Below are 14,577 nucleotides of genomic sequence, written 5' to 3'. Positions count from 1 at the left end.
TATTTTAATAATCCCATTACCTATCCAACGGTATATAACACGTGGCTATGGCTATTATATATATATATATATATATATATATATATATATATATATATATATATATATATACTGTATATATGTGGCAGGGCGGAGGGCGGGCCGGGTGGTGATTCTACACACCCAGTCCCTTATCAGGCTAATCAAGCCTCCGAGTGGAATAAAGGCCAACTGCGGAAGATGATGCGGGAGAGAGAGATCGTTTACGGGCATGTCCTTCATGTGTGTGTTTGTGTCTTTTGTTTAAGTTTCTCATTAAACTATTATTTATATTGTCAAGCCGGTTCTCACCTCCTCCTTGCTCATCTAATTCCTTTTACAATATATATATATTTTAGGTTTTTACCAACTCTGAATATAATTGTTGTGATAACAAATTTGCATATTATTAGATCAAAACAGATATAATTTGACAGCAAATTAAAAAACATTATTTAAGAATTGGTAGGATCAGCTATATGCATTGTAAAGTCCAGATTCTAAGCTTTAAAATGACACCTATTTTGTTTGGATCAAGCAAATGGTTATTCATTTATTAAATAATAAATAAGTGCACCCCACGGTATAAGCTCAGTTCAATGAATTCTTCTATCAATAGCCTGTCATAATTACTAAAAAAGAAAATCACAAAGAGATCTAACGCCCGTTTCACACATACTCCGTTTGCAGTGCGTATGCGGTACGTATACGGTACAGGAGCAGCACGCGCTATAGTGCTTTCACATATGCTGCGTTTGCAGTGCGCTACTGATCCGCAGTTTCTGTGTGCCACAAAATCAAAAATGTGTAAGTAATTTTGATAGTAAATTTTAAATCCAAACGTTAACTTTGACATTGTTTAAGACATTGAAACAGTATGAAAAGTAATTTTAATCATTGTGATTCTTTGTTTTACATGTAGTTCCAGTTGTTGACAGAAGAAAAGCTATCGCGCTATATCTGTTGCTAAGAAGGATGCATTTGGGTTCACTCAGTCAAACGAGGCAGGAGACAGTTTGGTGCTTGTCTCAGAACTCCAACTTTACAGTGACCGGCACCTAAAGTACTTTCGGATGAGTGCCGAACAGATGGATAATGTTCTTTCTCTGGTTGGAGCAGACATCACAAGGCAAACCACAACGTATCGTGCTTCCATCGAACCCAAGCAGAGGCTTGCTGTTACACCGAGGTCAGGACAGATAAAGTACACATTAATTACATTTAGAAATTAATAAATAGAATTTGTGTTTCAAAATATATATTTTTAATTAGTTTCTTGTCAATCTACGTCTATTTTAATGTGAACAATGTGCTGCCACTTTAATTCAGTGCGGTGCAGCACAGCAAAAATAGACTCGGTGCAGAAACGATCGCTGCACTGCTGTATACACACCGCAACTGGAACGGATCGACGGACTGCATCCGCGTGCAGTCTGAAAGCTCTAACCTGTTAACATGGGTACGGAAAGAAATACGCACCGCATACGCACTGCAAACGGAGTATGTGTGAAACGGGCGTAATGCAATATCTTGGGATGATATATGCAATATGAGAGATTTATTACAAATCTTAGTGGGCGGTTAATTTTTGACTGGGAACACAAAAGGAGTTAGCACAAATTAACACAACACAAGGGATAAGAAAAAACGGCACCTTTAATGTTCAGAAAATTTTCTAGTTTGGGATTTTCGGCATTCTTGAAATACTCACATGAGGGTAGATCTCTAGCAAGAGGAGATACTCTGTCTTGCCTTCTGTGCCCACACGTTCCTCGCTCTCTAAGAAGCGTGCTACATTCTCGTGGTCCAGGAGGAGGTGGTAAATCATGCGCTCATTAGCGAACTGCTGGCGGTTAGCAGAGTTGAAAACTTTCACCGCCACAGAACGCTCATCCAGTGAACCGTGATACACTGTGCCATATCGGCCTCGGCCAATTAGCTGTCAGGAAAAGACAGAAAAGACATGAATGGAAAACAGGGGAAGAAAGATAGTTATAAAGGAAGATATACAGACATAATCAAACTGTGATTGGAGTCTCTTACCTCCAGCAGTTTGAGGTTGTCTAAATCTAGAGAAGGAGGAGAAAACACTTTCTCCAAAACATCAAGGCTGTGAAGAGTGTGTTTACCACGTCCTGAAATACATGCAGGCACATAAATCTACATGCCCACACTGGTAGAACAAATCTAAGATCATGCTGTGACCCCAAAAATCAAATAAAATCTACTAGGCCTTCTTGTGCTTTTAAATTACTTTTAAAATAATATTCTGGGTTCAATAACAGTTATGATAAATCAACAGCATTTCTAGCATAATGTTGATTACAGAACAAATTCATTTAGACTTGTCCCTCCTTAAAAAAAAGAATTTAAAAACCTGCAAATATCTGGTTTACAGTGAGGCACTTACAATGAATGTGAATGGGGCCAATACTCAAATGTTAAAATTAGGGCTGTCGATTTAATCGATTAATTGCATACATTTTTTAACTCGTTATTTTTAATACAATTAATCGCACTGAATTAACGTGTTAAAAAATTTACGCAATTAATCGCAATGATTGTAATAAGGAAGATTCCTGAGAAATGCCAGCTTGTAGTACCACCTGTTTACTCCAGGGGCAGTAATTGAAATTTCAGCTGTGTGGCAACCCACAATTTATACAGTGAACAAAACAACACTTCGGCAGACAGAAGAACACAAACATGCATCACGTTCTTGCGTTCAAAACACATGATGGAGCGCAAATTCAAACTAAGGGATCTCAAGCTGTGTTCTAAGTATTAAACTATATTTAACTTGACACAGTGACCTAAAAAAAATTATGTTTATGACGCAACGCTACACAAGCATGTTGGACGCTTGTTGAAATTGACGGGTCCTTAAACAAGCCCTCATAATAAATCTCCAACTGATTGACAAATTCACTTGTGAAATGGATTGCTGTGAACTGTATGCCAATGATTGGTTTATGTTCAATAATATGGTAGTAAACAATACATTGTTTTATAAAGCCGCTTTTTATATTGTCTTATCAATGATTAACTCTTCTGCCACAAGAATGAGATGCATTTTAATTATCAGAATATATATATATATATATATATATATATATATATATATATATATATATATATATATATAAAATTATATTTAAAGATAACTATGTATAATTATTTCATCATTATACACTCACCTAAAGGATTATTAGGAACACCATACTAATACTGTGTTTGACCCCCTTTCGCCTTCAGAACTGCCTTAATTCTACGTGGCATTGATTCAACAAGGTGCTGAAAGCATTCTTTAGAAATGTTGGCCCATATTGATAGGATAGCATCTTGCAGTTGATGGAGATTTGTGGGATGCACATCCAGGGCACGAAGCTCCCGTTCCACCACATCCCAAAGATGCTCTATTGGGTTGAGATCTGGTGACTGTGGGGGCCATTTTAGTACAGTGAACTCATTGTCATGTTCAAGAAACCAATTTGAAATGATTTGAGCTTTGTGACATGGAGCATTATCCTGCTGGAAGTAGCCATCAGAGGATGGGTACATGGTGGCCATAAAGGGATGGACATGGTCAGAAACAATGCTCAGGTAGGCCGTGGCATTTAAACGATGCCCAATTGGCACTAAGGGGCCTAAAGTGTGCCAAGAAAACATCCCCCACACCATTACACCACCACCACCACCAGCCTGCACAGTGGTAACAAGGCATGATGGATCCATGTTCTCATTCTGTTTACGCCAAATTCTGACTCTACCATCTGAATGTCTCAACAGAAATCGAGACTCATCAGACCAGGCAACATTTTTCCAGTCTTCAACTGTCCAATTTTGGTGAGCTCTTGCAAATTGTAGCCTCTTTTTCCTATTTTTACTGGAGATGAGTGGTACCCGGTGGGGTCTTCTGCTGTTGTAGCCCATCCGCCTCAAGGTTGTGGGTGTTGTGGCTTCAGAAATGCTTTGCTGCATACCTCGGTTGTAACGATGTTGCTCTTCTATCAGCTTGAATCAGTCAGCCCATTCTCCTCTGACCTCTAGCATCAACAAGGCATTTTCGCCCACAGGACTGCCGCATACTGGATGTTTTTCCCTTTTCACACCATTCTTTGTAAACCCTAGAAATGGTTGTGCGTGAAAATCCCAGTAACTGAGCAGATTGTGAAATACTCAGACCGGCCCGTCTGGCACCAACAACCATGCCAAGCTCAAAATTGCTTAAATCACCTTTCTTTCCCATTCTGACATTCAGTTTGGAGTTCAGGAGATTGTCTTGACCAGGACCACACCCCTAAATGCATTGAAGCAACTGCCATGTGATTGGTTGATTAGATAATTGCATTAATGAGAAATTGAACAGGTGTTCCTAATAATCCTTTAGGTGAGTGTATGTTGAATTATTGTTATATGAGGGGCTTTCACAGCAAATATTTGTATATGCAATTAAATGCGATTAATCACGATTAATTCGATAAAGGTTTTTTAGTTAAAATACTTACTGTTTCAATATAGCCTCAAGACATAAACAATATGCATGTTAACGTGATTTTAGTGTAATAAAATCACTTACTAACTTTATCTTTGTAAAGTTATATGCAATTTTACAACTTTGTTGCCATGACAACATAACAACGTAAACCCTTATACGCTAAAAGGACCATTAATACAATCTTTCAGATCCAATAGCACAGGAATTTTAACAGAAAAATGTATGTAAGTGCTTTTATAAAACTATAAGCATCACCTTTCTGATTTTAGCACTTCAAAAATTGGCCCCATTCACTTCCATTTTAAGTGCCTCACTGTAACCTCCATTTGTACTTTCTTTAATAAAAAAAAGGAGGATAAGTAAAAATTATTGTCGTAATTAACATTGTCACAAATGCTGTTGATTAAGCATAACTTGTATTGAACCCGGAATATTGCATTACCTACATCTCAAGGTAATTTTCAGTGGATGTATGAAATATGTTCCCCTTAAGTTCACACAATTGTGCTAGTGAAACTGTAGCCAGCTGGTAGGTAGCTGTGCAGTGTGTAAACCTCACTCCTCTAGCATCAAGTAGCGCACTAGCAACTGATGCTTAAAGCTGCGTTCACACTGCCAGCTATTTTGCCACTGCATGTCGCGGCTAGGTCGCTAGTGGTGTGTATGGAGAGTCTAAACAGCACTGTTTCTTTACAATTAATATTATTATAAAAATATTAGGATCACGTGAGCACTATCATCTTCACTCGTATTGACTGTCGCTCCCGAAAGTCGCTCTTCATTTGCATAAAGTAAAACATTTCTCAACTTTGTTGCGTCGCTGGACACGCCCATATCCGGTCGCCAACGGTCGCAGTCACTCGTGTCGCATTAAGTCGCCAGCTCTCATTGAAAATGAATGAGATGAGGTCGTTTTGTCGCTGCATGTTGCTGGCAGAATGGACGCAGCTTAAGGCTGTAGCATTTTGCCGCCTCGTTAGTGCGTCCGTCTCCCATGCCGGAGATGATGGTTAGAATCCCGCTCAGAGCGGGTCGAGCAGGACCAGTTACACTTGTAATGTTTTGCTTGAAAAGTATGCTAGTGCTTTTCTTTCTTTAAAATGAATGTCACTTAGTTTTAAAAACATTTTGTCTAATGCAATGACCTTTTGGGGCCACAGTATATTTAAAGCAGGAATCATAAAATCACTATGGTAACTCACCTCTTAGCATGCGATATCCAAAAAAAAGCAGCACAACAAGGACAGCGACCATGGAGACAGTTGCTAATGTGACAACAATGGCTTCCTCTCTGTAAAGTCGGCGTGAATCTTAAAGGGATCAAACACAAAATGTTAATAAACTTACCATAAAGGGAAGTACTTGCAAATATTCATCATGAAAGTTCTCAATGAGTTTATATTTGCAAGAGATAATCAAGGCTTTCAGATCTGGTTTAAAAATATTATTTTAGTGCAATGATAGATTGACAAGTATATCAGCTGTCCTTCACTGCTGTTCAGGACACACCAGGCAGGATTAGCATTTACACTACAAATGTGATGTGGTCACATGCATTTTAAACTACATCCAAATGTGGTTTAAGAGATCCGATTAGCCATTAGTACAAACACTCACATACACTTTTGTTTCCATTTGCTGAACTTAAAAACTCTATTTTTCACTGAAACACACACACACAATGACCTTGTTTCCACCTGGTATTAAGATGCATCTCGGGTATCCTTATTTCCCTGTAAAGCCGGAAAAGTTTAAACTCTTGTTTTAGCGCAGCGGCTGATTGAGCGGCTGCCGGGAGCATACAAGACGAATTAGCATTTACACCTCAAATGCAACGCGGTCACATGCGTTTTTGACCACATTCATATGTGGTTTTTTGAGATCTGATCACAAAACTTTTTAGACCCTGTTTAGACCTGTATTTAGCACTGGCCTCATGTGATCAGATTACCCAAAACGCATCTTAAAACCAGGTAAAAATGGGGTTACAAACTCACAGAGAGGCTGTGCAGTGGTTGGGGAGGGGGGAGGGAAGTCCTCAGTAAAGTTCATGTTGCACATGTCTTTGTTGCAGCAACAAAAACGATATGTTCCATTCTTGACCACTGATGGTGGGTTGGTCACCATGCAGCGGTCGGAGCACTCCTGATAGTCACCTAGATTTGTCCAGCAACCTGTAGGCACACAGAGTTAAGGTGAGGGAGGTTGCATGTGACAAAGGTTGTTGCATTTGTTGGATTGTAATTGTCTACCTTGCTTCACTAAGAAAATTTCATTATTTTTTTTCCCCCAGAGTCCAAAACAGTGACCTCCATGATTACAGCGAATGGTTGAGTTCTCAAGAAAGACACGCCCTTTTCCACGTCCACCAATCTGCTCTGCCAGAGCTTGCAGCTGTTCTGCATAAGCGCATTCCCTCTGCCCGCTCTGAGCAGCTATATAAAGAGACAGAGAAAACAGTAAAAATGAGAGCAAGACAAAGGCAGACAGAGAGATTATCAAAATATGTCACAGAATGTTGCATTTACAGAGAGTGTTTAATGCTGCACAAGTGACAAATGCATTTACAGAGAAATTACAATTGCAGAAATAAAGTTGACATTAGTGTTTTAATTGTGAAACTATCAATATAGAAAAATGAAATGATGAAATAAAATAATACATTATAAATAAATAATAAATATACTCCGTCATGACAATGGCAAAGTTTAAGGCTGCACTGATGCTGCATGTTATTTACACAGAACCAGTGCAGCATCAGAGCCTCCTTCGACAATAGAAGCTGAGGTGAGTCAGAGCTGGCATATTTTAATTTACTGTAGGTTATATGCAGCAAGCAGGCACAGAGTCTGCTTAAGCAGCGTTAAAATGTTTGTGTAAAAATATCTTTTGAATCTGTAGTAAAATGAATTATATTGAAAATATAGCATGGCTTCATGTACCTCATTGCTTAATTATTTATCTGCCTGTATGGACCTTTTAAAATTTCGGGTTTTGAAATGCGGAATAAAGCAGCCTAGTCTCAATGAATGAATGTTCCTAAAACTACATTTTTGCAAACTGAGTTTTATGTGCCACGTTCTACTTTTTGCTGCAATTTCTTGATGAAATTAACACTAGAGGTGCTACAACAACTATGCATTTCATTCACTTTACACAAATCACGAGTACAACGGCTGATTATGACATTATAAACACGTATTTTTTGCTCTATTACTCACACACTGCTATGTAATGATTTCAAAACACTTTTATTCTAATGCATTATTATTACAAAAAACTATATATTTTAACACTTGTATTAAAGTCCCAACTACATTTACACACTTATTCCAACATGATAAGTTTGCGCAGTAGCTCAGTGGCAAACTGACAAAGTGATGGACTTTGAGCTGGGAAGACAGGCTCGAGCCCAGCCATGCATACAAGCCGAAAGTGTCATTCAAGTGACATAAAATGACATGATTGCATAAAACAAATTGCTTTCGTGTCGCATTTGCTTTTAGGACACTATCGGTTAGGTTCAGGCGTTGGTTTAGGGTAAGGTTTTACCTCACTATTGGTTAGGTTTAGGTAAAAGTTTAAGGTAAGGGAGGTATATTTTACTCTTTAAAACGATTAATAAAAAAAAATTATATTATGATTTTGGCTTTTAAACATTATGAATACAATAATAAAATGGTTATTATTATGAAGGATTCTATATTAAATTTAAAATAATAAGGAAGTGGGTTATGAAAATAAACTCTGAAACTGGCATTTATCTGTGCAGTCATCAACTCATCTATGAGTTGCGTGATGTGACCAGGGAAGAGATTGAATCTTCTCCTGGATGATGAACACTCTGGTGTGGGGATGCTCGTCACTCACACACGTTTACTGTGTGTATCTTATCATGAAGACAATCGCCGTTACGCAGCTCTAATAAGAAGAGAAAATTTGTTTTTTGTGAGTTAAAGAAGGATCGAAGTGTACATTAAGGTGAGAGAGTGTAGTCTTAGCCCATTATACACTGGAACAAAACTTTTTGATTAGCCTTTTTTGCCTTGCTTTCCAAAATAATATCTAAAACTCCTTTAAAACAACGTACATTTATTTACTTAAGGAGCTATACTGCAGAATTTTATCGGAGAATGTTGAATATTAAATTTAATCAGGGCTCGACGTTAACATTTGTCCGGGACAAGTGGATATTTGATGGGGCATGTGAAAGATAATTTTACTTACCCGACAAGTAGACTGATTAAAACGTCAATAACGAAAAAATACCGGCTATATTTGTGATAGCCTAGGCCCGTGTCGCTTATTAGAAAGTTAATATTCTTATTCTGCTGTTGAAAGTAATCCAGAACATGTCATTTTACAATTCGCTAGTGATCTAATAACAGCTGTTTGATTGAAAGGCGGCATATGTGTGTGTGCTGAACATGTATCAAATACATTTCAAAATTCCGCCAAAATGGCCGTCTTGGTGAGGTATTAAAGTAAACACAGAGAGTGATGTCTAAAGTGAATGTAAACAGTGGAGAAAAAAGCGGATTTGTATTAAAATGGCAGACTTGTAAGTGTAAATGTAAGCTAGTGTCATTATAATAATCAAAAAACCATAACAAGAAAATGCTCACTGCTCTTGACTGGGTAACTTTAAAAAGTATTCATGTATTATAATCATACAGTGACAACCAGAAGTACTTTTATGTTGTATTTCATTCTGAATGTTTACTTGAATACTTGATAGCCTACTGCTGTTAAATTTTTTTAATGCTGTTAAAAAGCACTGAATTTTAGCGTGATTTCTTCCTGCATTTGACACCGCGAGCTGGATAATGATTTCGCCGCTGTATCGGATAGTGTCACAGTGGCGTCTGATGCTGATGACTCCTCTGGGCTGCCACCTGGTCTGGGCTGCCACCAGGTCTGCTCGCCCAGTCTGAAGCTGACGCGTGGATGTCCGCTATGCTTTCATGGCCCTCCTGATAGCACTAGCTTCCATCAAGAGGGTTGGGGACCTGAAAGCATTCTCTGTTAGCGACACTTGCCTGAAGTTCGGTTCCGGCACATACTCACGTTATCCTGAGGCGGCGACCGGGCTACGTGCCCAAGGTTCCTACAACCTCCTTCAGGGACCAGGTCATGAATCTGCAAGCAAGCTGCCCCGGGAGGAGGCAGACCCAGCCTTTTCGTTGCGGTGTTCGGTACGTGCTTTGCGTATCTATTTGGACCGCACGCAGAGCTGTAGATGTGCTGAGCAGCTCTTTGTCTGCTTCGGCAGACGGTGGAAAGAACTCGGTAATACGGAACAGCCGACCAGGTATTCCGCTTGCACCTAGCGCCCTTCACCAAGATTATCCAGTGTGCTTCTAGGTTAGCCACTAAGCTTTTGCTTCCTGGATGTTCTTCCTCCCTAGCCTTCTGTCCTGCGAATTCAGCAGAGCAATTTGCGACCAGACCCACTACGAGCCACAAGTATTCTGTACTGGGGTAGGGCTCCACAGGCTTAATTCTCTCTTCAGGCATCTCCCTGTCGGCAGACCCGCGTCTCTCTTGGGCAGTCCCATTGCCCCCGTTCGCAGAGTTTGTAGAGCTCCTCCCTCATCAGGTAGAACCAACCACCGTGCCGCTCCCATGTGTGGCTTCACAACCCACGTGGCGTATTAGCCACATATCACCTCCCCTTAGTCTGGGCAGGATGTGGCCTCCGCAGGGTCTTTTCCCCCTGAAAGAATAGGATCAGGAAAGTCCGCCTTCCCCGATGCATTTCATAGCATTAAGATAAACCCAGCAGCTTTACACTCTATGCGAGAGATATAGAAAGAGAGAAGGCCGCGGCTGCCAGGCTTGCTCCCATGCTGGTCATGTAGCACCTGTTCTCCCCTCAGGGGTGCTGGGAACCTGAGGTCTGTATATGACCCTCCCCAATGCCCCCCCCTTTTATGGGGTGTTGGGGAGGGTTATGTGCGGCCGATACAGTTGCTTCTAGCACACAGCAGCCTGCTTGCACCTGTGTCAGCAGTTCACGTAACACGGTCTAGTGCATGGCGATTTTGAACGGGACCTCTTGTGTCACTTCATTTGACACAACGTCGAGTGAGTGACAGAAGGGGAACGTCAAAGTTACTGTTGTAACCTCCGTTCCCTGAGGGAGGGAACGAGACGTTGTGTCCCTTCTGCCACAACACTGGACCTACCACTGTAAACGGCCGAACCTTATTCTGGGCTCCTTAGTGCAAAAACCTTACAGACACACGCCCGCTTCCCTTTATACCCATATGTCCAGGGGCGGTACATAAAAATTCTGTCTGCCAATTTCTAATTGGCCTTTTCTCGAGTTCAGAGGTATGCGAGGCTCCCAAGAAAGACCCCCTTTGTCACTTCATTCGACACAACGCCTCCTTCCCTCCCTCAGGGAATGGAGGTTACAACAGTAACCATGATGTTAAATTTCAATAAATTCAACTAAGTTCAATAAATACATGTTTTCAAAGTGAATGAGATCTAAATTTTGACCAAAATAATCGGGATTATGATTTTTGCCATAATCAAGCAGCCCTATTTAACATTCACCTTATAAAACCATGTCTGATTATGGAACCATTTCACTCGTGTTTGGTGCCCTCCGCTGGGTATTTCACAGAGAAACTGCAGTGAAAATCAGAGCCTAATGAAGCACATAATTTCATTTTGCAAGAATTTTGACACAGTCATGAAATTTTCATGAGATCAGGATGGAATAAACTATTGCTTCTATAGTAGTCAATGGAAAACCATAGCAACTTTTATTTTTCAGTAACAGTTTAAGAATGAATCGACTTGTGCATTTCCATGACTTTTTGGAAGAAGAATTTTTTTTTAGAGAGATAGATTACAGTCAAAAGAGACAAAGATGCCAAACTAAGGCCCCGATATACTTCCGTATAAGTTATTCTGCGTTCTTCACTCAGGGGTAAAAATAAGTTCTAAACAGCTGAGCAATGTATACTGTTTGCAACATTCAGACATACCCACCATACTGCAGTGGGAGGTGTTTAGAGGAGCATTTAAATATGAGGACACTCAGTAATACCTAAATTACTGTGACATTAAAATGTGTTATCAATTACTTTATGCCTCATTTTATGAGTAGAATTCACATTAAGTCAGTAAAAGAAGTTGTTTTAATCACTCAGTAATGATTTAAAGTAATATATACACTGGCAGCCAAAAGTTTGGAATAATGTAGAGAGTTTGCTGTTTCAGAAGGGAATCGGTACTTTAATTTGCCAAAGTGGCATTCAACTGATCACAAAGTATATTCAGGACATTGCTGATGTAAAAAAAAACAGCACCATCACTAATTGAAAAACGTCATTTTTGATTCAATCTAGACCGGCCCCATTTCCAGAAGCCATCGCTCCAACACCTTATCCTTGAGTAATCTGCTAAATTGCTAATTTGGTACTAGAAAATCACTGCCATTATATCAAACACAGTTGAAAGCTATTTGGTTCGTTAAATGAAGCTTAACATTGTCTTTGTGTTTGTTTATGAGTTCACACAGTATGCAATAGACTGGTATGTCTTAAGGTCAATATTAGGTCAAAAATGGCAATAAAGAAACGGCTTTCTCCAGAAAATCATCAGTCAATCATTGTTTTGAGGAATGAAGGCTATACAATGCTTGAAATTGCCAAAACACTGAAGATTTCATACAAAAGGTGTACACTACAGTACAAAGACAAAGGACAACTGGCTCTAACTAGGACAGAAATAGATGTGGAAGGCCAGATGTACAACTAAACAAGAGGATAAGTACATCAGAGTCTCTAGTTTGAGAAATAGATGCCTCACGTCCTCAGCAGACAGCTTCATTGAATTCTACCTGTTCAACACCAGTTTCATGTACAACAGTAAGGAGAAGACTCAGGGTTGCATGCCTTACGGGAAGAATTGCAAAGAAAAAGACACTTTTGAAACAGAAAATCAAAAAGAAAAGGTAATTGAATAAGAGATTATTGGAAAATAGTGTTACGGATCTTAACCCCATTGAGCTTTTGAGGGATCAGCTAGACTGTAAGGTGCATGAGAAGTGCCTGACAAGACAGCCACATCTATGGCAAGTGCTAGAGGAAGTGTGGGGTAAAATGTCACCTGAATATCTGGACAAACTGGCAGCTAGAATGCCAAGGATCCACAAAGCCATCATTGCTGCACATATTACAAATTGTAATAGTAATTTTTCAGTTGAATGCCACTTTGGTGAATAAAAGTACCAATTTCTTTCCATAAGAGCAAAATCTGTACATTATTCCAAACTTTTGGCCACCAGTGTATATGCAGTAGAAATGTTTTTTGTCTTGTTTAGATTCTGAATTCATGACGCTAGTGTGCTAAAAAGCTACATGCAGCCATAATATGTGCTGATAACATTATTATTGTAATTTATGATGACACTGATGAAACTGCAAAGATGGGTTTATAAAAGAGTAATAACAGGCAACCAATTGCAGCAAGAAGGTGTTTAGCAGCCAGTTAGAAGTTCCTAAATGTTTGCCCAGTCGAGCTATTACGAACCACGAAACAAATGCAAAAACACTTTTTTTCCCAGATTTTGTTCTAAATTACGTCCCATTTGTTCTTCTATTTCGTATGAAGTATATCTGGGCCTTAAATATCACTTCCTCAGCAGCTATATTGGATTACATTATTTAAAAATTAATTAAAGCCAGGGTAATATAATACAAAGTAGAATGTTGTGAATTTATACTAAACAATGGGCAACACACAAAAACGCTATTATTAAAGAACATCAATCTTCGTGACAAATAATATAGATTTTGCTCCTTATGTAAAAGTCCACAATAATGCTTCAATAATGGGGGGTTGCTGTTAGCACTATTGATATAAAGCCTTATGACATACAGTAATAGAATTAGAATTGTCTAACTGGGCCTGAGGGAGCTTGAACAGACTCAAACAACTGGCCAATAGCAGAGGAGGACAAGGAAGGCAAAGATGTGACTGGTGCATTTCTGTGGCCATCAGTTGTTTTGAGAATGCAATAGCTCAATCAGAAAGACTTTGTGAGAACAAATCTTTCTAAAGCGTCTCACTTATTGACAGACACAGGGCTGTGCAGGTGATGTTTTCAGTGTGTATGATAAAAGTTTATTCTTAAGGGTGGCAGATTGAAGACACTATCTGTGAGGAATGCAGATAATGTTTATCGCGGAAGTGAGCTCAACTTTAGAATGTTATGTCCAAGGTCATCCTTTGCTATGATGTCCAAAGAGAAATGTCTCCCACTCTCTGTCTTTCTCTCTCCCTTCCATTCTCTCCTTTGTCTGCTTGTGGAGGAGGTTGTGAACATTCTCTGATAGCAACACATCTGAGCTGTTACTCAGGGGGGCTCTATTCTACTAAACACACATGCTAACCCTGGGAGCTGATACAAAGACACACAGACGTTTCATTACCCACATTATGTCAACAGAATCATGTGCGTGCACACACTTAGGCTTATAAAAACACATATTATTCTGATTTTAATTTATACATGTCCAGAAAACATACTAAATATATCAATACTAATGGACAGTTGACCCAACATGCAATTTTACTGTTTACTAAAAAAGGCCAATCATTTTCCTCTTAATTTTCTCATTTACATAATTTCATAATTTTCTAAATTTGTCAGAGTTTGCCTCTAATGTATTATGGTATTATAATTATTGTGCATGCAATTTTCATGTTAATTGAGAGAGTACATGGAATAATTGTTCTTTAACAAGCTTATTTGTTACACTGCAGCACCACTGAAATGAACTAATGAAGCCTTAAAGTTGACTAAAAGTGTTGAAAACCCAGTTACAATCAGTGTTAATATTTTTCTTTTGACAAAAATGTCCTTCATGTTTAATCAATATTTAATAAGGTCTATTTTCAATTTTACACTGACAAAAAGGTTCAGTTGACAATAATGTGAAAAACGATAAAACATGTGTGAAACTGTAACAGACCAAAGTTTAACCAAATATTCATTTTGAGAAATGTATAAACTATACTTCCATTTAAACATGTATCAA

The 14,577-nt window shown here is 39.0% G+C and overlaps 1 protein-coding gene across 4 annotated transcripts in view; it reads right to left on the bottom strand.

Moving 5' to 3' along the window:
• The window catches only part of LOC127646284 (bone morphogenetic protein receptor type-2-like), a 46,718-nt gene that overhangs the window by 19,295 nt on the left and 12,846 nt on the right, over nucleotides 1-14,577 (bottom strand). For all 4 annotated transcript variants that reach the window (XM_052129809.1, XM_052129810.1, XM_052129808.1 and 1 more), the window contains 5 exons: nucleotides 6,769-6,951; nucleotides 6,514-6,690; nucleotides 5,719-5,826; nucleotides 2,062-2,153; nucleotides 1,730-1,957 (listed from right to left, as the gene is read on the bottom strand). In XM_052129809.1, coding sequence (XP_051985769.1) covers nucleotides 1,730-1,957; nucleotides 2,062-2,153; nucleotides 5,719-5,826; nucleotides 6,514-6,690; nucleotides 6,769-6,951 — 788 coding nt within the window. The remainder of the gene's footprint in view (nucleotides 1-1,729; nucleotides 1,958-2,061; nucleotides 2,154-5,718; nucleotides 5,827-6,513; nucleotides 6,691-6,768; nucleotides 6,952-14,577) is intronic.

The sequence above is a fragment of the Xyrauchen texanus genome, chromosome 7 (genome assembly GCF_025860055.1).
Source record: "Xyrauchen texanus isolate HMW12.3.18 chromosome 7, RBS_HiC_50CHRs, whole genome shotgun sequence".
Taxonomy (NCBI): Eukaryota; Metazoa; Chordata; class Actinopteri; order Cypriniformes; family Catostomidae; genus Xyrauchen; species Xyrauchen texanus.
The sequence above is the reverse complement of the archived record's forward strand: the minus strand, read 5'-3'. Positions and strand labels throughout refer to the sequence as shown.